Source organism: Chrysemys picta, chromosome 1 (assembly GCF_011386835.1).
Source record: "Chrysemys picta bellii isolate R12L10 chromosome 1, ASM1138683v2, whole genome shotgun sequence".
In the NCBI taxonomy this organism is placed as follows: Eukaryota; Metazoa; Chordata; order Testudines; family Emydidae; genus Chrysemys; species Chrysemys picta.
This window is the reverse complement of record NC_088791.1, coordinates 83,629,053-83,653,033: the sequence shown is the minus strand read 5'-3', so window position 1 is coordinate 83,653,033 and position 23,981 is coordinate 83,629,053. Positions and strand designations below refer to the sequence as shown.

The following is a 23,981-nucleotide window of genomic DNA, read 5'->3' as shown; positions in this document are numbered from 1 at the left end:
AACCCCTGTCACTAGTTACTCACAGAAATACTAGGTTTGCTATCCTCCTGGGGCGCAGTGCACACACTAGCTTGTTTGATTCAGTTTAGGATCAATTCCTATATAACATCACAGCACTGACAGATATTTATAGTGAAAACAATCATAAGCTTATTATCAAAGCCTAAGATTTAAGGGATAGCAAGTAAGGATAATAATACAAACAGAAAGGTTACATATAAAACAAAATTATAACATGCCTCTTAAAGCCTAAACTGAACTTAACAAGCTAAAACATTGTCTAAAGTAGTCTATCGCACCTAAAACAATCTCCCAGCATCTCCAACCAACATGGGTGGATCTCTCTTTCGTGAATGCAAAAATGCGGTCCTTTTGCTTCCTTCCTGAAAGAAACTAGTATCGTTTTGTTTCTCCTTATATCTCCCCAAACTCATTGATGGTTCCCAAAGTCTGGATCAGCGCCCTCCACCCCCGAGGTTTATTCTCTGGTGTGCTGACTTCATGTTGACTTTGCATCCTCATACTGACTTTGTACGCAAATGTGGTTCCCATTCTGTTGGCTCACAATCCTTAATTTACATGTGAACCAAGGCAGACAGGTGAATATACATCCGTTGTCTGGCAGAAATCTGTCAACCCTGCCTTGATTCAGACTTTAGGAACATATTTTCATCATATACGTATAACTTTTTACATAGTAGCTGTACATATATTTCACAACAATATTAATGATCAGCATGATCCTGGCTTCCTTTAAGATCAACATTACATCATTTATAGATAAGTACCATGAAAGCGAGGTGCTAGGGATAGTGAGTTTCTCAGACCTATTAGGAGTTGCACTGACGGTTCTCAGGGTCACATAGTGAAATGCATATGCTAGAATATTTAGCTTTTGCTTTTGTCTTTGAAATGCATCATATATGTTTAACCATTACTTTATAAATATATCAGGTCCACACTAGCTATCTTAACTGAACTAACATAACATGCAGCTATGTAAATGTAAAGTTTCTAGAGGCCTTATACAAGTTCCACAAATACTATAAAATGCAGAAGAGAGAGTAGCTTTCAGTAGGTGATGTAGATATTATATAGATATAGCATTTACATGGACACTTTTGTCAGAATTATGTTGATGTATAAATAGGATTTATTAGATACAGAGGACGAAACCCTGATCCTGCAATTCAGCAGTGCTCCACTGAATTCAATATAAACATGTGCTTAGTTTTATTCATGTGCAGTCCCACTGAAGTCAAGCCTAAGGATGGTATTGCTACTAACCTTACAAATATGGTGGATTACAGGTACTTCCTACTTTTTGTAAATGTTGTTGGTTAAGAACTAGGTTAATAGATTAGCCTGACCGCATACCAATGTGTTTAATTTTAAACAGTATTTTGTACTTATTTTAAATTATTAAAATATAAAAAATGTACAGCAAACAAAAGCAGTCCTACACATAAGTTGCTCAACTTCATAGTTCAAAAGTGATACCATGTGCAGAAGTGATACGGTAACTAAAGGATCTCTGTTTGCTTTCATCTGCTACAGCAGTTCTCAATCTTTTCCAACAACTATATTACAGCAGTTTCCCAGACTAAGACCTCAGCTACAACAGCAAATTCATGGCATCTCCCATATGATTTTGCATTCTGAATCTATCTAATTAGGTATTTCTAAAACACCAATCACTATGGTAGCTAAGAGGTGTGCTTGTTATCCAAACTGCATCGAGTTAATGTTTTTCCAAATGCGAGTCTTACAGCCCCTCAACTCCAGACATTAGGTCATACTGGGTCACTACCGCTTCCCACTTCCCAATTAAGTACCACACACAATGGAGCTCGAGCTGCTCCATCAAACCGATCTCAGCATCATCCTTAGGCTGCATTACACCTGGGTCCGAGCCAGTGGTGGTGCCAACCCCCGCCCACCTCCCCTGCACTGATCCGGGCGCTGCAGCCAGGCGAATCCCAGTCTCACCCCACACTGGGTCCCACCATGCGAACCCCCGCCCACCTCCCATGCACTGACCCGGGCGCTGCAGCCAGGCGAGCCCCAGTCTCACCCCACACTGGGTCCCACCATGCCAACCCCCGCCCACCTCCCCTGCACTGACCCGGGCGCTGCAGCCAGGCGAGCCCCAGTCTCACCCCACACTGGGTCCCACCATGCGAACCCCCGCCCACCTCCCCTGCACTGACCCGGGCGCTGCAGCCAGGCGAGCCCCAGTCTCAACCCACACTGGGTCCCACCATGCCAACCCCCGCCCACCTCCCCTGCACTGACCCGGGCGCTGCAGCCAGGCGAGCCCCAGTCTCACCCCACACTGGGTCCCACCATGCCAACCCCCGCCCACCTCCCATGCACTGATCCGGGCGCTGCAGCCAGGCGAGCCCAGTCTGACCATCCCTGGGCTGTCCGCCGGTGCCCACTCACAGCCCGCAGGCCCCACCCCACAGGCCCATCACCGGGGGCCGCCACGCAGCCGAAGCCCAGCAGCACCGGGGAGCCAGGGCCCGGCCCTCGGAGCCGCCTCGCACCCACCTCAAACACCACTTCTTCGTCAAACTCCGGTGTCATCCTTCGCCATGACACCCGCCCCGGGCACTGTGGGAAACCGAGTCCGACCAGCCCCCGGCGATGGCGCCCCACTCGGTCGAGCCCACGGTGAGGGAAAACTACACCTCCCAGCAGCCAGTGCGGGCGCCCGCTTCCGGGAAGGTGGGGCGCTGGGCTGGGCTGCGCTGATTGGCGGAGCCCGTCGGGTTCCCTGTGGCGTGGGGTGGGGCAGGAGAGAGCTCGGCATTTGGAATGTTGCCGGGTAATCTCGCGCCAGCGGCTTGTGGCCGCTAGGGCGCGCTGCTCCGCCCAGCCCGCGGCGCAGGGCTGTGCAAGCTGCGCGGCCGTGCTGCTGTTCGGGGCTCAGTCGGAGAGGAGCTGCGGGACCTGATGGAGGAGCGGCCGGGGGGCGGCTTGCGGCAGTAGTACGGCGGCACAATGGGTTTGTCCGCTTCAGCTCTGCGGGGGGCCATGGCTTAAGGGGCGAGGAGGAGGCAGGAGAGGCGCGTGGGTGGCACCATGAGCTCAGCCGGTAGGTGCTCAGGGAAGAGGGGAAAGTTTGGTGGGGGGTGTGCTGGTGACTTTTCTCCTTGCTGCGGACCGCTGCCTGCCCAGCCCCCGAGGCACAGCCGCGGGATGGGACTCTGCCGTTCCTTAAAGGCGCCCAGAGACAAGGACACCCCCCCCCCCCCCGCCGCTCTCACCTTTTAGTAAATGCAGCGAGGGGGTCTGCGCGTTTCCCGAGAAGCCTTTCCGTGTGCCCTGGGCGAGGGGTCTCTGCAACCCGCGCCCCCAGGCTGCTGTTGGCTGGTTTCTCTCTCTGGGAAGTTACATTCCCCTCGCTGTGCGTGCGACTGACATAGTTGGGAAAGTTGCTTATGGACTACGGTAGCCAATAGCGCGGCTCTGCTGTCCCCCGACTAGCTTGATTCTGCCTCTGCGCTCCGTGCCTGCTCCCTCTGGATTGCAAACGCTTCCTTAGCGCGTAGGGAGCCAGGGCTGGGAATTTGTTCCGCTGAAAACGATTCCAAAGGACGATTCTTTCCTCCCTCTTGCCCGAGAGGACAATGAGGCGTACAGAGGCAAGGCTGTGAGTGGAGATTTTGTTGCCAAGAGAAATCATTCAGTCTTCCTTTGGATTTTAATCTCCTTTGGATAAATCATGTCCTTGGTTCCGCATAGCTGGGGGTGGACCTCAATGAGATCTTGTCCCCATTAAAATGGTCGGACCTATCTTTTCCTTTTGTGAGAAGCCCTGGCTTGCACTGGAAGAAAGGCGAGAAAACTTGGGGTGAGGGGAGGGGGGGGTTATAACAGCTGACCTTTTGTTTTGTTTTGTTTCCCAACAGAGTGGGGGAGTGTTTTTCACTCTTTTTCTATTTTATTTTGGTGTCCAGCCTTTTAAAAACACTTTTGCAGTTGTCTTCTACTATTCTATGGGACGTTTCCTGTTCTTAGACAACTTACCTCCTAACTTTTTATCATTGTTACACTTTAACAATACATTTTCTTTTGGTTCAAACCCATTGTTTTTAAAACCAGTATAGTGTCATTAACTGAGAAGTATTTTCTGAGTGACTCTAGTGTTTTGTTTTCTGCTCTTTGACCTGTTTTTGCTATGATTGGACCCTAGCTGTCAAAATTAGCCCTTTGATGTTTTGAGAGAGTCAGCATTTCTTATAAATAGCAGAAAAATGTAGATGTTCTGCAGTATCTGTTTGACATCAGCAACAGGGCACAAGATAATCAAAATTAAAAAATAAACACTTATCCTTATTCTCTAGTTACATTGTAGTGACCATTTCATACTTCTCACTTCCTTCAAAGTATATACATCTGTAGTAGAACCCATACTTTGAAAAATATTGGTTGATCTTCTGTAGACTATCTTTATGGTCATATTTATAGTACCATATAATAAAAGCATCTTGCTGAACTCTGGTTATTGTCATTTGTCACCATTAAGAATATTGTGCCCCATGGCAAAATGTCTTTTATAATCAGATCAGTTCACTGAAATTTATTTTATTTTTAAAGTGTAGAGAAAACACCACCACATTCTTAGATTTTTTTCTTGTGGCAAAGCAATTCCAAATATCCATTCTTCACTCTAAAATAAATGTTCATCTGTATGTTCTGTTATCACTTTGTATAACCTTAACACAGTTGCTAATGTTAATTGACATCTACAGTCAGTTTTACCTCAAGAACTTACCCTGTCTTACCAGCTTGATCACTCATATGCAGACATACATAGTGAGGAGCATTCATTACAAACTCTTAGCTTGACCTGACCCACATTTGTGTTCTTTTTTTCTTTTAAGTATTATTGTCAATTTTATGGCTAAGAAAGATGCAAAGCAAATGCTTGGTTTAAAACAAGAAAGTTTCCTGTATTTTAGAGAGTTACTCATGGGTTTTTTTGGTTGTTTGGTCATATAAAGAAGCATTGTCAGTACTTTTGTTCGCCCATCTGTTAGATTAGTAGGCTTCCTTTCTTGTGCCTGCATGAACCAACATGCATGAGAGCTGTTTTTTCCATTGAATAAAATTATGTATAAATTATGCTGATGAACTGCTTTATGGGACTTTTTGAGGGCAGACGTTAAATACAATGAAAACCTTAAACAACAAGATGTTTCCTGTATGGGGAAAAAGTGTGGTTCTACAGGATCTAATTTAATTCATGTGTGTTTTTTTTTTTTAAAAAACAAAACAAAACACACAACACATACACACATTTAAACAAACAGTAACCAATTTATTGCACTTTTCAGAATTGCTCAAGAGACTAGCTCTAGCATATAAAACTGCTTAGCTAAACAGAGGCAATCTAATGGTCCTGTACTTAATCATGCCTATTTAAAAATAAAAAATCACTTATGAACACAAATTTCTACCCTATTTGTGTTCCCAATTTTTAATTACTTGTAATACATTGTTTGCCTAATAAATTCCTAAGGCCTTGTCTACACTACGAGAGTAGTTCGATTTTACTTGCATCGAATTTTTGTAATCGATATTGCAAAGTCGAACGTGTGTGTCCACACTAAGGACAGTAATTCGACTTTGTGCGTCCACACTAACGGTGATAGCGTCGACATTCGAAGCGGTGCACTGTGGTCAGCTATCCCACAGTTCCCGCAGTCCCCTCTGCCCATTGGAATTCTGGGTGTAGCCGGCAATGCCTTCTGGGTAACAAAATGAGTCGAGGGTGCTTTTGGGAAACTGTCGTCATCCGTCCATCACTCCCGCCCTCCCTCCCTGAAAGCGCCGGCGGGAAAACAGTTCGCGCGCTTTTCCAGTCATTGACAGCGCGGACGCCACTGTACTCCGAGCATGGAGCCCGCTGCGACCATCGCTGCAGTTGTGGCCGCTCTCAACGTCTCGCAGCTTATCATAAAGGTTTCCCTGAGGCAGATGCAGAAAAGTCAGGCAAGGAGGCTACGGCACCGCGGTGATGTCCTGAAGTCTGAGAGTAGCACAGACCTGTCAGAAAGCAGGCGACCCAGCGCCGAGGACATCACAGTGGCAATGGGTCATGTTGATGCCGTGGAACGGCGATTCTGGGCACGGGAGACAAGCACTGAGTGGTGGGACCGCATAGTGCTGCAGGTCTGGGATGAATCCCAGTGGCTGCGAAACTTTCGCATGCGGAAGGGAACTTTCCTGGAACTTTGTGAGTTGCTGTCCCCTGCCCTGAAGCGCAGTGACACCCGGTTGCGAGCTGCACTGAGTGTACAGAAGCGAGTGGCCATAGCCCTGTGGAAGCTTGCAACGCCAGACAGCTACCGGTCAGTCGCGAACCAGTTTGGGGTGGGCAAATCTACCGTGGGGGTTGTTGTGATGCAAGTAGCGAAGGCAATCGTTGATGTACTGCTGCCAAAGGTAGTGACCCTGGGAAACGTGGAGGCGATCATAGATGGCTTCGCAGCGATGGGATTCCCAAACTGCGGTGGGGCCATAGATGGAACTCACATCCCTATCCTGGCACCGGACCACCAGGCCACCCAGTACATTAACCGAAAGGGATACTTTTCCATGGTGCTGCAAGCACTGGTGGACCACAGGGGACGTTTTACCAACATCTACGTGGGATGGCCGGGCAAGGTTCATGACGCTCGTGTTTTCAGGAACTCTGGTCTGTTTAGACGGCTGCAACAAGGTATTTACTTCCCGGACCACAAAATAACTGTTGGGGATGTGGAGATGCCTATAGTCATCCTCGGGGACCCAGCCTACCCGCTAATGCCCTGGCTCATGAAGCCCTATACTGGCGCCCTGGACACTGAAAAAGAACTCTTCAACTACCGGCTGAGCAAGTGCAGAATGGTGGTGGAGTGTGCTTTTGGCCGTCTCAAGGGGAGATGGAGAAGCTTACTGACTCGCTGTGATCTCAGCGAAACCAATATCCCCATTGTTATAGCAGCTTGCTGTGTGCTCCACAATCTCTGTGAGAGCAAGGGGGAGACCTTTATGGCGGGGTGGGAGGTTGAGGAAAATAGCCTGGCTGGTGATTACTCACAGCCAGACAGCCGGGCGATTAGAAGAGACCAGCGGGAAGCGCTGTGCATCCGGGAGGCTTTGAAAGCAAAGTTCCTGAGTGAGCAGGGTAACCTGTGATTTTATAGTTTGTGTACTGAGAAGCTAAACCTGCCCCCGTTTCTTTACCCAGGTAATGTTGACTATCCTATCCAGTTACATACCCCCTTCACCCCCCCTCCAACACACGTGTCGAAATAAAAATAGTTCTACTTTGTTAAAGCACACCGTTTTCTTTAATACTGTTTTAGCGGGAATTTTTTAAAACTGGGACGCAGACTGTGGTGCGGGGCGGGTCTAGTGTTGTGATGCGAATGCAGCTTCTAAACTCAAGGATTGACAGGCTCCGCTGCGGTGGGATGCTTGTTTCAACGGAGCCTGTCACCCCTCCTGATCGGGACTGTGTGTATGGGAGGTCTATTTGACTTTGTGGCAGGGGGAGGACGGTTACAGATCCCATGCTGTGTGGCTCTGTGATCCTGTCTAAGGACCGGCGCTTAAGATCTGTAACTGCCCTCCCCCGCCACAAAGTCACAGAGCAACCCACCCCCCCCAACATTACATCAAAACAACCTCCCAGACTAACCGGGGCAACTAGTCACTGCATCACTGCACTGTGTATGTGCCCTGCTGCTGTGCCTGCCCCCGACTATGTACCCTGCCAAAGGAGACTGTCCTGTCCAATTTCCAACCCCCTTTCCCCTCCTCCTCCAAAAGAACATGATTGAAACAGTAGTTAACAGAAACGAATTTTTTATTATCAACTACACATGGCATTGGGAGGTGAAACTTGGACGTGGGCTTGTGTCAGGCGGGAAGGAAAGAACTTTTCAAATTTTGGGAAATGAGAGCCTTCTGCTACTAGAGCTCTCTGCAGGGGTGGAGTGAGAGTTAGCAGGGACTCTGCCGCCTCTCCTTCTTTGCACTTTGGGTGAGGTGGGTATGGGACTTGGTGGCGGGGGAGGGCGGTTAGAGATGGACTGCAGCGGGGCTCTGTCCTCCTGCCTCCGTTCCTGCAGAACATCCACAAGGCGCCGGAGTGTGTCCGTTTGCTCCCTCAGTAGTCCAAGCAGCGTTAGAGTCGCCTGCTGGTCTTCCTGCCGCCACCTCTCCTCCCGATCCATGTTGGCTTGGTGCATTCGGGTCAAGTTCTCCCGCCACTGGGTCTGCTGTGCTGCCTGGGCTTGGGAAGAGGCCATAAGCTCAGAGAACATGTCCTCCCGTGTCCTCTTCTTCCTACGCCTAATCCGCGCTAGCCTCTGGGAGTGTGATTCCAGGCTAGGTTGTGAGACAGTCGCAGACGGGGCTGTGGAAATGGGAAAAAGGGAGTGAATTCCTCTGAAAGATAAATGTAGTTGTGAACAAAGAACATAGTCTTTCTCTGTGAACAAGACCATGCACAGCACCTTTCACATGCGCACTCAGCACAAGGTCGAATTCTCGGCCTTCGCATTCTGTGCCTGGGGTCTTGAACAGCACATTTGAGAAGCGAGGCAGCACAACGGAATTTCTGTTGCAGGCAGACATGGTAAGCCGTACACTTGTGGCAGTTTAAAACTTTTATATTACCACTGGCCTCATTTCACATTTAAATCAATGTCAGTCCCTGCTGCCAGCAATCCGGCAAGCGGGAACTCTGCCCCTGTCCCACCCCCTCGCGGCTGTCCCCGGGAACGATCCCTTTCGGCTGCCCCTCTCCCGCCTCCACCGCGTGGCTGCAAACCAGCGGTGACAGTTCTGTAAAGGAACGGGAAAGCAGTCCCAACACTAACATTCCCCTACCTAATTAAAAGCAGGTCACCATGGCCGACATCACCCTGATGAGGATCTCCGAGAGCGACAAAGAGAGAATGCTCCGGGAAAGCCTCCAAAGACCAGGGCCGTATGCCGCCCTGCTGTGCAGAGCAATGATCCCCGAGTACCTGATAATCTCGTGGCGCGGCAACGTGTCGTACTTCGGAGGACCCAATAAGGCCGCTCTCCCCAAGAACCTCATGCAACGGCTTTCAAGTTACCTCCAGGAGAGCTTCATCGAGATGTCCCAGGAGGATTACTGCTCTATCCCCGCACATATAGACCGCATTTTACTGTAGCTGCAGTAGCAGGGAATACACAGTAGAGCGGCTTGTGCAGGACAATCACTGAAAACCGGACATTGCTAGATTTCTTTTCAAAACTTGCACTGCCCCTTACTAAACCGTTAAGCGCCTAGGGCACACTAATCATGAACAACCCATTCTTTTAATTGTTAATATTCCTGTTTTGTTAAAAATAAATGTTTAGATGTTTACAACACTTACTGGCTGATCCTTCACCAGATTCTGTGTCCGGGGTAATGGCTGGGGACGCTTCGTAGGGGATCTCTGTAAGGGTGATGAAGAGATCCTGGCTGTCGGGGAAATCAGCGTTGTGAGAGCTGCCAACTGCCTCGCCCTCCTCATCTCCTTCCTCATCTTCCCCGTCCCCTAACATGTCTGAGGAACCGGCCGTGGACAGTATCCCATCCTCAGAGTCCACGGTCACTGGTGGGGTAGTGGTGGCGGCAGCACCGAGGATGGAATGCAGTGCCTCGTAGAAACGGGATGTCTGGGGATGGGATCCGGAGCGTCCGTTTGCCTCTTTGGTCTTCTGGTAGCCTTGTCTCAGCTCCTTGATTTTCACGCGGCACTGCGTTGCATCCCGGCTGTATCCTCTCTCTGCCATGTCTTTAGAGATCTTCTCGTAGATCTTTGCATTCCTTCTTTTGGATCGCAGCTCGGAAAGCACGGACTCATCGCCCCACACAGCGATGAGATCCAAGACTTCACGATCAGTCCATGCTGGGGCTCTCTTTCTATTCACAGACTGCATGGCCATCACTGCTGGAGAGCTCTGCATCGTTGCCAGTGCTGCTGTGCTCGCCACGATGTCCAGACAGGAAATGAGATTCAAACTGGCCAGACAGGAAAAGGAATTCAAATTCAAATTTTCCCGGGGCTTTTCCTGTGTGGCTGGTCAGAGCATCCGAGCTCGCACTGCTGTCCAGAGCGTCAACAGAGTGGTGCACTGTGGGATAGCTCCCGGAGCTATTAGCGTCGATTTCCATCCACACCTAGCCTAATTCGACATGGCCATGTCGAATTTAGCGCTACTCCCCTCGTCGGGGAGGAGTACAGAAGTCGAATTAAAGAGACCTCTATGTCGAACTAAATAGCATCGCAGTGTGGACGGGTGCAGGGTTAATTCGATTTAACGGCGCTAACTTCGACATAAACGCCTAGTGTAGACCAGGCCTAAGTGCCTCTATTTAGAGCTGGTGAATTAAGAAATAAAGCGGGAGAATATGTATATTTAACCACTGACTAATGTGTTCAAGTTACTTAGTAATATTTCTGGTACTAGAGTTCCTTACCTTGTATTTTTTTTCTCAGAGTTAAACAGCTGGGCAAATAAAAGAATTGTATTATGGAGTGCTCATGAGATCAGAGCTTGACTGTTGAAGTAAAATATGATATGGTACTAAGATCCCAAATGCCAGATAGCTTCCCAATGCTTTGTGTGTGTCCCTTGGGTGTCATTTTAATGCATCTTCAAAATGAAGTAGTTTGATAGAGAACCCATCCGTATTAATTCTTGTCACTTCTTAATTCTGCTAGGAATAGATTGAAACATCTAGGAAATGCAGGAATAAGTGTCTCTGTATGTGGACTTCTTCCCTCTGAATCAGTACTGAATGAGGCACTGTACTGCCAGAGGAACTATGTTTTGGAGGTAGCTCCAACCACTAATAGTCGTTACAGATCTGGCTTTTTTTGTGTGTGTGCAAGAGAAGGAATGTATACCCTGACCACCTGTCCAAATTTCAGCTCACATTCTGCCTTTTGAAATACTCAATCCATGTTCAGTTTGCTACTGTACAGGGGTGCTGGAACAATTTTTATAGTGGGGGTGCTGAGAGCCATTGAACCAAACTGTAAAAACCCTGTATATAATGGAAACCACTTCAAGCCAGCCACTGCAACACCCCCTGCACCCCTAGTTCCAGCACCTATGCCACTGTATTCTTTTTTTGTTTCCTGTACTAAATTGTTTTGGTGTAGTGTTATATATCATTGAATTTAACTCCAGAGCTAGTTGTATTTCAGTGATGGGTGAAATGATCCATATTATGGTTATCTATTAATTCGTTTATAAAATACTGTGTTTAGTCAGTATTAAAAGAGACGTTTAAATGATTGTTTTTGAAAATTAGTTAAAAATAAGAATTTCCTTATTGCAGTGATCACACTAAAAGTCACAGTTTCTGTTTTACAGCTACATGCGCTCATGTAGTACATTGTCCATTTATCAGCAGTATCACCTTGCTCTCTCAGTCCCTGTTTGGAGTAGTATGTGTATGCTTTGTTTTAAAAGAAAGAAAAAACTCAAACAAGGTACCTGGGTTAATGACACTGTTTCTTCAGCAAAGAATAAGTGCTTAAATGTGAATATCCATGCATTTTATATAGGAGAGGAAAGACACAAGTTGGAAGTTGAGATTTGGTTTGACCATGTCAGTGAAAGAGTAGGTGGTTTATTTATTAGCACAGAAACTGTAATGGGGGCTGCGGAATTGCAGTAGAAACAAAACCAACATGACTTTTCCTATCAAACTTTATTACTTTTAAGGGCTGAAAAACTGAGGCCTGTAGGGTTTAGTGTCCTTTTAACCTTAAAACATGTCAAGTCACATTATATTTACTCAGCTTTATCTCAACAACATCTGACTCCAAGAGCTTGTTAGGTTCTTTATTCATTTCTCTTATATTCATTTTAAAGTTATCCCAACTTTCCTGTTTTCCTTCAGCAGATCACTAAACAAACTGAAGTTTTTAATTAATGTTTTCCTTTTGGAATGTGTTTAGCTTATTTTATAAAATCCAGCTGCTAGAAAACTAATTTCTTTCCTTCCATTTTAAAAGCTACATATGTTATCTTCCGGGATGTTATGACTCACTTCCTATTTTGTTTAGTTTATAACATTTGGACACCTGAAAAATCACAGCCTCTACATACATAAGCATAAAACAAAACATGGAGAAAAAAACACTACTGTTTCAGGCTGGGAGGATAAGAGAAATTAGATCATGTACATAGAACGTTTCTTTTGCATTTTTATTTTAATTTCACCCTAATTTTCTGTAGGTACAAAACTGATGCTGAAGATTTATTGGCTTAAAATAAATGATTTAAGATATTACTCAGGCTACAATGGCCTTTGTCATTAAAATCACTAAATGGCTTTTAAAATTATTTGGAATCTGTTTGGCAACCTAAGTATAATATTGACCTCCACCATAGCCTCTGAGTGCCTCTTAAATTTATATAAAGAGAAATAGCAATAATAATCTCTCTTCCTACCTACCTTGTAGGAATTGGAGTATTTCATAGTGAGGTTTTTATTTTATGCTAAATTCTCCCACCCCACTCACGAAAAGTAGTATATTACTCCAAGAGTAGTGCCTAGGGGTTTCAGTAAGTCTACTTGTGGAGTAAAGTTCTATTCTGCATAACTAAGGGTGATAGAATTGCATTGTTACATAGGCAATTGAAGCATTTCTCTTGTATAAACTAAAGAGATTGAGCTTCTTAAGTCTCTAACTGTAAGGCATGTTTTCCAGATCTCAGATTGTTTTTGAAGCTCTTTTCTGAACCCTTTCCAATTTTTCACCATCCTTTTTTAAAATGTAGACTCTAGAGCTGGATGGGGTTTTCTGCTAACCGTCTAACTAATGCTGTATGAGGAGGTAATCCCAGCTCCCTACTCCTGCTTGATATTCCCCAACTTATACATTTGAAGACTGTTTGCCCTCTTAGCTGAAGCATTGGACTGGGAGCTCAAGTACAATTAGTTGTCTATCATAGCCTCTAAGTCCTTTTCAGAGTCACTGCTTTCCAGGATAAAGTACCCCATTTTACAAGTGTGAACTAGATGTATGTCCTTGCATTTGGTGGTGTTAAAAAGCATGCTCTTCAAATGAGACCACATTACCAAGCAATCCATTTGTTATATATCTTTTTTAAATTTTTATTGATGCCTTTACCTCCCCTCTTAACCATGATTTTTTTAACCAAAGAAGCTTTCTTGCATAACTGTGGCATTGTTAATAAAGCATATTTAAACACTTCCCAGTTATCATTCACATTTTTATGTTCACATATTTCTTCCAAATTTATTTTTCTCAGAATTATTCTCAGATTTGAGAAATTGACCGTATCAAATATATGTGATTTGTTTTATATTCTGTTTGCACATGGCAAATGAAATTAGATTGTGATCACTTGCACTTGGAAAACTGTCAGTTTGTAGTCATTGATTAATTTATCTTTATTCTTCAGAAAGACATCTGATAGAATTAGAATTACCCTGAGTATTCATTAGAAAGTTATCAATAATTTTTGGAAATTCCAAAGTTGTTTACCATTGGCAACATAAGATCTTCAGCATGTATCCCCCAGATGGGAAAATTGGATTATCGTGGGGGATTTCATTCTACATGTTATAGATAAATGTTTAAGGAGCTGCTTGTTCTGTTCCCTTGTCTGAGTTGGTGGTTTATAGCAGACGCTCCATCCATACCCAGTCTTGTGATTTATCAGTTAGCACATTGATCCATAAACATTCCTGGTGGTGTTCTTTTAAATTGTCAGTAACTCTGAAGCAGATAATGATAACTTTAAAGTAGAGTTAAAACTCGCCTGTCCTCTTCTGCCAATTCATTCCAAAGCAAGGTGTATCAGTGACTTTAACATTCCAGTCATGTGAATCATCCCACCAGGTTTCAGCAATGCCAAACGTATCAAACTTCTTTTAATAAATGAATATTTCTAACACTTTTTTTGTTTATTATCCAGGATTCTAGCATTGTTACATAGGCAATTGAAGAATTTCTTTTCTTTACCTTAATGCTTTGGTTCTTTACATTGTGCTACCTTAAGTTTGATGTTTAAGCATATGTACTGTGTTTACCTCTCCTGTTGATGCTAGTGGAAAGCCCTCCATGCTACACTAGCTAGTCTACTACCCAGAAGATTGGTTCCTCTTCTGTTGAGTTGTAGATGGACCATGCCATGCATCCTCCTTGCCCAACAGAAGATGGCTTAATGTTCCACAAAAGCAAAGCCCTCTACTTCTTATTACTTACTTAGTCACCAGTTTCCCTCCATTATCTTCTGCTGTCTATCTCACTTGTGGAACGGGAAGAATCCCTGGGAAGATCACTGATACTTTCCTCTCCTTCAGCTCTTGATCTGCTAAGTCTCTTCTGAGGCGGTGTCATTCGTGCCAATGTGTAACATAACCAACGGATCCTTGCCCATCATCTTCACACAGCCTTTCAATGATGTGTTTTCTTTGCTCTAGAAAGATGGTACTCAGTCCTGTCCTTTTATCCACTGAAGAATGTTTTATCCACCACCTTAACACAGACAATCCTCACCAGAGACTCAATCTTCTTTGGATTTTCTGTGGTCTTCAGCCATGCTTGATGTTTCCAAGGATCGGGCTGAGCATTAGTCCTCGGGTGTGTCCTGTGAGAGACCCCTGTTTCTTGCCTCCAGCAGAATATTTCAGTGTGTTCTTTGCACTGCTGCACCAAACGCTTGTAACTAGTGAATTTCTCTTGGTCCCCTTTTCTCTAGTGGTCACAAATTGTCCTGCTTCTGGCTCTGCAGACTGTGTCCTGCTTCTCTTTCCTCACTGTGCCACAAATTGCCAAGCCTCCTCTCTGTCTTCCTTTCTTTTCAGCTTCCTTGAAACCATTTTGTTCTGTATTTGGGCGTAGGGTGGTGCTGCCCAAATCTGGTTGTCCAATGTGTTTTTTTTTTTTCCCTCCCCCCCAGACCTCAAATCTTTTCCTGCAGCATAGCCATCAACTTGCAATTCATGCAGAGGAAGTCTCTATTTTCAGGCAGGAAACGGATACAGAAAATGTCACATCCTCTGCAGGTCATAACTGTTCTGTTGCTGGTCATCCTTGTTGTGTATGTAGAGCTGTACGTCTTGAAAATATTCCTGCACATTTCTTTAGAAACCCCCTTGCTAGCCTTTCCTCTGCCTATTCTGAGTTCACTTGGCAACTGACTTCTGTACTGAGCCTCACAGGTCAGCTCTGACCCCTCGCTAATGGGATGAATAAAATGATTCCTCACAGCAAGAGGGGCTGAGTAGAGGCAGTCTGGGCTTAGGTATAGTGATTCACAGCCCAGAAAAACACATGGCTTTCCTGTTTTTTATGGCATAAGAGTTATCTGTCTTTCTCTATCTCCTTTAGACTGAGCACTAGCACAGTTTTATAGAAATCCTTCCCTCTGAGTCTCTCAGTAGATGGCATTTTCTACTTCAAGGAGCACGGCTACACTAGTGCCGCTGCACTGCTGTAAACTCTAATGTAGCCAATCTAAGGCGATGGGAGAGAGCTCTCCTGTCAGCTTAACTACTCCACCCCTGGCAGTAGCTGTATTGGTGGAAGAAGCTCTTCTCCAGTGTAGACAGCGCTATGTTGGCAGCTTATGTCACTTTGGGGGGTGATTTATTCACGTGCCTAAGCTACATAAGTTATGCTGACGTAAGCTGTAGTATAGACAGAGCCTAACACTCAGTCTTCTTTCTCACTTTTCTAGAATAAGGCAGGGATTATAGTTTAGCATTAAAAATGGAAGCACCTCATGGTTTTGTAACAATATTGTAATTTCTAGTCAGTGGGCCAAATGATCTCTTCAGATATGCAGCATGTATCAGCACATGTTACTGAGGGCATGGCTACACTTGCAGATGTAGAGCGCTGTGAGTTAAACCCGCCTTCAGAGAGTGCAGTAGCGAAAGCGCTGCAGTCTGTCCACACTGACAGCTGCAAGCACACTGGCATGGCCACATTTGCAGCACTTGCAGCGGCATTGGGAGCGGTGCATTATGGGCAGCTATTCAACAGAGCACCTCTTCCCATTCTGGCGCTGTGGCTTTTGGGAAGGGGCCGGGGGGTGCAGGGCATTCTGGGTCCTGTCCCAACGCCCCATGATGCATCAGTTCGCATCCCAGCAATCCCTCTGCTTCTGTCCACATTTGGCGCCATCTTTCAACTTTTTTTGTGCTGCGCACTCTGTCTTCCCTTTCGGTCTGCAGGAATGGAGCCCGAACTGCTGAGGAATATGCTGACGAGTCTCGCCAGCACGTCACGTTTGGCAGTCAAGTTACTCCTTAACATCCAAACATACAGTGAGGACTCCGACGATGATATCGACTCATGTAATGCATAGGACAAGAGATTGCTTGTGGCATTCACGGACATGCTCGCCACTGTGGAATGCCGCTTTTGGGCTCGGGAAACAAGCACTGAGTGGTGGGATCACGTTGTCATGCAAATCTGGGATGAGACTTTCGGATAAGAAAAGCCACTTTCATGGGACTGTGTGATGAGCTCGCCCCAACCCTGCAGCGCAAGGACACGAGATTGAGAGCTGCCCTGACAGGGGAGAAGCGGGTGGCTATTGCAATCTGGAAGCTGGCAACTCCAGATAGCTACCAATCAGTCGCTAACCAGTTTGGATTGGGAAAGTCTACCGTTGGAATCGTATTGATACAAGTTTGCAAGGCCATTAGTTGCATCCTGCTCAGAAGAACCGTGACTCTGGGTAACGTGCATGACATTGTGGCTGGCTTTGCACAAATGGGTTTCCCTAACTGTGGAGGGGCAATAGATGGGACGCATATTCTAATTCTAGCAGCAGCCCACTTAGCCTCCGAGTATGTTAATCAGAAGGGGTATTTCTCTATGGTTCTCCAGGCGCTTGTGGATCACCGTGAGCATTTCATTGACATTAATGCAGGCTGGCCCGGAAAGGTGCATGACGCACGCATCTTTCGAAACACTTGCCTGTTCAGGAAGCTGCAAGCCGGGATTTTTTTCCCGGACCAGAAGATCACCGTAGTGGAAGTCGAAATGCCCATTGTGATCCTTGGAGACACCGCTTACCCTTTAATGCTATGGCTCATGAAACCCTACACAGGGAGCCTTGACAGTAGTAAGGAGCAGTTCAATAACTGGCCAAGCTGGTGCAGAATGACTGTGGAGTGTGCTTTCGGCCATTTAAAGGGCCGCTGGCGCTCTCTGTATGGGAAGCTGGACCTGGCCAATGACAGCATCCCTGTGGTTATATCCGCGTGCTGTACCCTCCATAACATTTGTGAAGGGAAGGGTGAAAGATTCACTCAGGCATGGACCTTGGAGGTTCAACACCTGGAGGCTGAATTTGAACAGCCAGAGAGCAGGGCTATTAAAGGGGCCCAGCGCGGGGCTGCAAGGATTAGGGATGCCTTGAGGGAGCAATTTTAGGCTGAAAGTCACCAGTAATGTCTGGTGCCCTGCACGGGAGTGAAGTCCAGTGGTTCCAATTTTAGTAGGAATCTGTGTTTGCTACGCTGACTTGCAGTGCCTGTTGCTTTCCTGGGCTAAGGTATCTTTTACTTTATGCAATAATAAAGAATGTTTTTACAGCCAAAAAATCCATTTATTGAAAAGAAACACAACTGCTTGGGAAACCGGGCAAAGAGGTGGGGTGGGGAACGGTACAATCACAGATTTGCATATGTCCTGTTGTTATACTCAGCCTTCTTGTCTGGTGTGCTGTGCAACGAGTGCTGCACTTCAGGATGGCTATACTGCATGGTGATGGGGGTTGAGTGCAGTGCATAAGGATCGTAGTTTTCAGGGCTGGGTGGTGAAGCTACAGGTGTTGGAGGCAGCTGGTGGCGGTAAGAACCCGGATGTTGGGGAAAGTGAGTTGGAGGTGACATGGTAGCACATGGGAAAGAGTTTGGAGACAAGGCTGCAGGGTGGGGGGGGGGGGGCGGGAGCGGTAGTGCTCTGCCTGCATGGCTACGAGTGCCCAGATAGCGTCCGCTTGGCGCTCCATGACACTTATCAGCCGATCCGTGCTTTGCTCCCGGAGCTCCGCGCTTTTGTGCCAGCGCTCCTCATTCTGCTGGCGGATTCTCCTTTCACTCTCCCTCCACTCCTGCACTTTTAGATTCTCGTTAAGTGACTGCTGCATTACTTCATGCAGCATGTCTTCCTTGCTTCTACGTGGCCTCTTCCTGAGTCTTTGCAATGTCTCGGCCGGTGATAACACGGACGTCTGAGATCTCAAGGTTGCATCTGTAAAGGCAAAATGCAACACTTAACAGAGGCAGCATTGTTCGCATCAGACAGAGCAATGATTCCTCCGTACTTAAGGAGGACAAGCACAGTCTACACAATAGCATAATTTGCCCGTCCCAAAGCGAGCGCACATAACCCCCGGGAGCCCCAAAATGGTGAGTAAGCACAGGGTCCAGGGGGAATGATTGTTTCATGGCTGTATTGTCCTCTGGGTTTCTGTGCCTTGGGGAGAGCCAACAGCTGCAGGGGGCCCCTATACTGAACACTGTCCCCACACTTTCCACAGGAGTTCGTCCTGGAAGATCTCTCGCTGCTGAGGGTGACCTGGGAAGCCAGGGAGGGTCTTCTACTACAATACAGCTTCCGCCCTGGTTCATATGCAGCTTGCCTGTGTGCAGCAACGGTCCTCCCCGCCCCTCACTGCACGGTGGCGCAGACATGTTAGCCTGACTGGGACAAGGACCACAGTGGCTCTCCCAAGAAACCTGCGCAAGCGCATTGCCCAAGTTCTGGCTGAGACCTTTGAAGAGATCACTGAGGCCGATTACCGCAATGTGAGAGAGCACATCAACGCCCTATTCTGCATCTAGGCATGCATGTAGCCCTAACCCTCCTTGCCCCAAGAGCCCGCACCGAATAAGTTCCTTCCCAAAATAAAAGCCGCTTACCGGGAACCTCCTCTGGTGTTTGTCCTTCCCCAAGCACCAGCCGCTGCGACTGGCTACCTTCCTCCTGGCTTGAGAACAGCTCCTGGCTGCATGCATCTAGGGATTCCGGGGTGTCTTCCTCTGCCTCAGCACACGTGCTCCCGCTTTGCTGCTCCTCCTCCTCCTACCTTGTTGAACTGAGCTCTGAAGTGTCCATGGTGGTACTCGGAGTGGAGGTGGGTCGCCCCCAAGTATTGCGTCCATCTCTTTGTAGAAACAGCAGGTCGTGGGGGCAGCACCGGAGCAGTGGTTTGCCTTGTGGGCTTTGTGGTAGGCATTCCACAGCTCCTTCACTTTAACCCTGCAGTGCAGTGCATCTCGGTCATGGCCCCTTTCGGTCATGTCCCTTGATATCTGCCCGAAGGTATCGCAATTCCTACGGCTGCAAGTGCAGCTGGACTGGACAGCTTCCTCCCCCCAAAAACTGATTAGGTCCAGCACCTCGCCATTGCTCCATACTGGGGATCGCCTGGCACGTGGAGGCATGGTCACCTGGAAAGATTCGCTGATAGCACTCCACGCCTGGTTGAGCAAACAGGAAGGGGATTTTCAAAATTCTCAGAGAATTTAAAGGGAGTGTCTGACGGTTGGTCACCTGAGGCCAGGGCAGTAGAGTTCAAACTGATGACCAGAGTGGCTAGAACAGGCATTGTGGGACACTTCTGGAGGCCGATCAGAGCACATTAACAGATCGGGGCGTCCACACTGGCGCCGCGGCGCTTCAGCGGGGGTGCATCAAACGTTATCCCACTCGCCAAGGTGGAGTACCAGGAACGCTCTAGCCGCGGAGTCAGAGCGCTCTATGTGCCTTACCAGTGTGGACACATCATGAGTTAGAGCGCACTGGGCTGCTTTAATGCGTTCTAAGTCGCAAGTGTAGCCATGCCTTGGTGGTGGGATATCTTTTTAGATTTCTAAATGTCATGAATAATCTCCTGAATGTATTAAAATGTCCTATCAGTGGAAAAAAAAAAGATTTCTAGTAGCGTCAGATAGATCATAAGCCACAATCATGATGACAGCTTCCAATTGATAGAAAGTAACATGCCTTGGGATGGAAAATTCAGTAAGACGTATATCCTCATTGTACTTCCTATCTTGGAATGCACTTCACTGCTAGAGAATCAGTTATCATCCAAACCTCACTCTTCAGAACCCAATTCCTATAACTGGTTGTAGTGGCAGATTCCCATTAGTAGATGTTTCTGCAAAAATCGAGGGGGAAAGAACATAGGTTAAATGGCTGCATATTGAAGGTGAAGGGGGGTTATTAATTCATTATTGATGATTATAATACAATTAATTGATATTACAAGAAACATTTTAGTCTGCTTTAATTTTTCTATTTTATGCTTTTTTAAAAGTACTTTTTTATGATGCTCCACATAAACTGCAAAACTAGGCTAGTAGACTTCAGTTCTCATCACCTTTCAGTGTTTTGGCAAGCAATACCTTCTTTTTAAGTACTTTCTGAACATTTTTTGATAAACATTTCTAACAGGTTTTAGGTTTTGAAAAACCCTTGTTTTAGAAAACCTAAGTTTTCCCCCCCTCTCCTAAACTACCTGAGTGTTTCTATTAAAAGGAAGAAATTCTAGTATAAAAAAGTAAGGTGGGGGTAAAGTGAAATAGTGTAAATAATTGAATAGTTTAAATGTTATAAAAAGTTGAATCTTTTATAAAGTACTGTAATGCAAGATAAGTTGTTTTGTAGGTTCATAATGATTAAAATTTTTGTTTTTTCCTTTCTAGAAATTAAGAAGCCACCAGTGGCCCCAAAACCAAAATTTGTGGTAGGACACAAGGCATCACCTCCCCCTGTTGCACCTAAGCCAGATGTTGTGTTTGCTGGTGTTATACAAACAACAAAGAAAACTAAACCAGCAATAGCACCAAAACCAAAGGTTCTCAAGAGTTCATCTGTTCCTGAAGTTAGACCTCCATCATCTTTAAGAAAAAGCACCAAAAGCCTAGAAGAACACAAAGGAGATTCTTCTGAAACGCTAGACCACCTGAATTATAAAAATGGAGACTCCGCAGAAAGCACTGAGGATACTGCTTACATTATACCAATGTGTTCTTGCAATTTTGAATGCATCCATAAGCTTGGAAATGGGGAGAGCATATGTAAAACTCAAATAATTTTTGAACACTTTGAGAACTTGGAGAATATCAAGATAGGTGAACAAATCGCACCATCTATAAAAGGTAGGACAATACAGGAGAGTCATAGTGAAAAAGTGGCAAATAGAAATCGGGTAGTTTTAAAGGCCAGCCTTCTGGAAGGGACACTCAAAGATGGTCTAACACAAAGTGTATTCCCTAATAGCAGCCCTCTGAGGCACAAGTGTCCAGATCAACTTGAAAGGGATGATAGTAATAGTTCTAACAATGAAGTTAAAATAGAGCTTACAGATCTTGTGCGGTTATCTGGTTCTGAGGAAGCTACAGGCAAGCCAGAAAATAACCACAATAAGAGAGATGCTGATGAAATTCACGTGTCTGAAACTTGTTCCAGTCTGACTGAAAGCAACCACAATTGCTATTGCTCATTGGACCAAGAAACCCTAGAAAATGTTAATGTAAATAGTGATAGTACGTTTTCAGGTGGAGTATGTATGAAAGGAGATGATAAAACTCCACCTTCTTCTGGAGCATGTTCAGCACCCAGCTCAAAAGTATTTCCAGTTCCAAAACCGAGAAAGCCACGTGCTGCATGTCTAGTCCGTCAAGATGGTATAGATAGGTCCGGGGAAGGAACAAGAGAACCAATTAATTCAAAGAGCAATTCTGCTGGATCTTCTGAACACATCTTTAAAAAAACAGCAAAAATTAATGTTCTTGGTCAGAGTGTTTCATATAATGATCATCCAGAAAAAGTGCATCAGACTAATACATTTGAGATTCCTCAAAATCTTGCTGAGAAAATACACAGGGTGAAGGAATCTACTGATACCGAAGAATTAGCCTCACAGAATATCTTGCCTCAGCTTGTACAAGAAGCTTCTCTCATGACAGAAAATGTTAAACGTTCCTTGGATGAAGACCTTACTTTAACAAGTCCTGCAGATGAAATGACAGATGACGCTAGTATATTAGCTGCTGTGGACAAAAGGACTAGTTTTATACGAAGCTGTACTCAGTCCATGAGTTTGCCTAAGCAGCTCAAATTGACTTGCAATCAGCACTTGCCTGCCTCCAGTAGCCTTGACGTTTCTGCGCAGAAACCAGAATATAAAGAGATTCATGTAAAAGATGAAAGTTCACCAAGGATTGTTCCTAAAAAACCTCAAAGACACAGCTTGCCTGCTGCTGGACTGCTGAAAAAAGCTGCATCAGAGGAGCTTGTTGAAAAACGTTCTTATGTTTCCAGTGAAGATAAAAAATCAGAAAGTGTTCTTGAAAGAACTCGTTTAAGGCATATGTTGGCCAAAGAACAAGGTATGTCACCTTACTGTGACATGCCAAAACGTTCTTCAGAGAAACCTGTCTGGAAATTACCTCATCCTATCCTGCCATTTTCAGGCAATCCAGAATCATTAAAAACTGCCACCATTGCCACAAACTCAGACCTTTCAACTGCTGTGATCAAGCCTAGAGCTAAATCTCTATCTTCCGTGGATATGGACAGAACGGACAAACCTTCCAAAGACAGTCAGAAGAAAAATACTTTAAAGAAATTTCTCAACTTTAAATTGTCTGTTTGCATAATGAAAAGTGACTTCCAGAAATTTTTTTCCAAGGGCAGCCAATCTATGGATGGTGCCATAGCTAGTCTTTCCACTGGGGAAGGGAATGGTATTGGTAACACCTGGAATGTAACGTCCTTAGCCAGCGAAAGGAAAACTAAATCTGCCAAGGCACGTTCTGCAGAAATAGGTAGCCCAGCATCACTAAAGAAAAGACAGAGACATAGGAGTCAGCATGATATACCAAACAGTCAAAGATTAGAGGCTTTAGATGAACAAATATTCTCAGGGAAGCAGTTGTCACAAACACACTTGAATTCTCTTACAAGCGATTATCCACCAGAATATGAGAATGTGCGCCACTATGAAGAAATTCCAGAGTATGAGAACTTGCCTTTTATTCAGTCTTCTGATAAAAATCCATGTTTTGAATGGCAGAATTCCAGCAGTGTGGTGGAAGACCATGATACAAATGTATATGAGGTGGAAGAACCATACGACGCTACAAGCAGCCATTCAAGACATGGCAGGTAATGTAGGAGGAAAGTGTGTGTAAAATAGATCCAGCTCTGTGTGCTGGATACAGACACATTTTTATTATTGTTTGAATGGTGAATTTAGGAAATATGCTTGTTTAATTATGTGGGTATATCTAATACCCGTATGTATTTTCACCCATATATGTTAATTTAGTAACAAGTTGTGCCCCGGAAAGATTTTTTCTTGGTGGAATAACTCTTAAATCTACTTGTAGAATTTAGTATCAAGGAAAAGGTGAATTTTTATCATTCCCAATGTCTAATCAGACTTAAAGATAGATAAGCCAACTACTGTGCTTTGGAGTTTAGAGTATTCTTAAACTGAAATTGATGGTAATAGCTAACTGTTGCTTGTATTCAATCTGGAAAAGCTCTTGTAAATAAAGACCGAGACACAGAATGAACTTGCTTAAATGCTCTTAGCTAAGCAGTCACACAGAGAGCTTTCCATTGAAGGGACAGTGCTTAAAGATATGCTTTGGTGACTTTTATTAATAAAGGTTGACTTTTGTAGAGTTTTAGGGTTTGGTAAATCCATGCTCGGATTTTGAATGGAATATGTAGCTATTTGTAGCTTAGTGCCCAGCAAGATACTTTTTGCAATGCCTTGCACTATAGTTTTGTAATATGACCCTGGTGGAAGGGGGTGCTTATTGAGATGAACTGCAGGGCTGGTGTATAGACCAAACTTTGTAAAGACAATCACAACTGCTCTTATTTTACATGTAGAGTACAAAGGCTTTGCTTTTTTTTTTTTTAATG

General features: G+C 45.4%; 4 protein-coding genes across 14 annotated transcripts in view; 2 read left to right on the top strand and 2 right to left on the bottom strand.

Moving 5' to 3' along the window:
* Nucleotides 1–3,413, bottom strand: part of VEZT (vezatin, adherens junctions transmembrane protein) — a 98,173-nt gene extending 94,760 nt beyond the window's left edge. For 6 of the 8 annotated variants that reach the window (XM_008178742.4, XM_005306492.5, XM_005306494.5 and 3 more), the window contains exon 1: nucleotides 2,554–2,729. In XM_008178742.4, the coding sequence (XP_008176964.2) occupies nucleotides 2,554–2,589 (36 nt within the window). In that variant the 5' untranslated portion in view covers nucleotides 2,590–2,729. Of the gene's footprint in view, nucleotides 1–2,553; nucleotides 2,730–3,272 lie in introns of those variants that run through there. The other 2 variants (XM_005306493.4, XM_065577038.1) reach the window with 2 other exon arrangements.
* Nucleotides 2,820–23,981, top strand: part of FGD6 (FYVE, RhoGEF and PH domain containing 6) — a 106,062-nt gene continuing 84,900 nt past the window's right edge. For 2 of the 4 annotated variants that reach the window (XR_010594602.1, XM_005306490.5), the window contains exons 1-2: nucleotides 2,823–3,100; nucleotides 20,744–23,210. Coding sequence is in view for 3 of the 4 variants with exons in the window: in XM_005306490.5 (XP_005306547.1) it covers nucleotides 3,088–3,100; nucleotides 20,744–23,210 (2,480 nt within the window). In the remaining variant the exon portion in view is untranslated. Of the gene's footprint in view, nucleotides 3,101–3,518; nucleotides 3,659–20,743; nucleotides 23,211–23,981 lie in introns of those variants that run through there. The other 2 variants (XM_005306491.4, XM_065576856.1) reach the window with 2 other exon arrangements.
* LOC135977315 (uncharacterized) lies at nucleotides 3,666–20,205 on the top strand. Its single transcript, XM_065577578.1, has 2 exons — nucleotides 3,666–5,530; nucleotides 10,388–20,205. The coding sequence occupies exon 2, from the start codon at nucleotides 16,527–16,529 to the stop codon at nucleotides 17,457–17,459; it is 933 nt and encodes a 310-aa protein (XP_065433650.1). The 5' UTR covers nucleotides 3,666–5,530; nucleotides 10,388–16,526; the 3' UTR covers nucleotides 17,460–20,205.
* LOC135977310 (uncharacterized) lies at nucleotides 7,847–10,397 on the bottom strand. Its single transcript, XM_065577503.1, has 2 exons — nucleotides 9,411–10,397; nucleotides 7,847–8,416 (listed from the first exon to the last, which is right to left on the bottom strand). The coding sequence occupies exons 1-2, from the start codon at nucleotides 9,985–9,987 to the stop codon at nucleotides 7,941–7,943; spliced, it is 1,053 nt and encodes a 350-aa protein (XP_065433575.1). The 5' UTR covers nucleotides 9,988–10,397; the 3' UTR covers nucleotides 7,847–7,940.

Coding starts and splice junctions, on each gene's coding strand:
- LOC135977315 (XM_065577578.1), top strand. CDS start 16,527: ATGGGACTGTGTGATGAGCTCGCCCCAACCCTGCAGCGCAAGGACACG.
- LOC135977310 (XM_065577503.1), bottom strand. CDS start 9,987: ATGCAGAGCTCTCCAGCAGTGATGGCCATGCAGTCTGTGAATAGAAAG. Junction 8,417..9,410: donor ATCTGGTGAAGGATCAGCCA/GTAAGTGTTGTA, acceptor CCATTTCCACAG/CCCCGTCTGCGACTGTCTCA.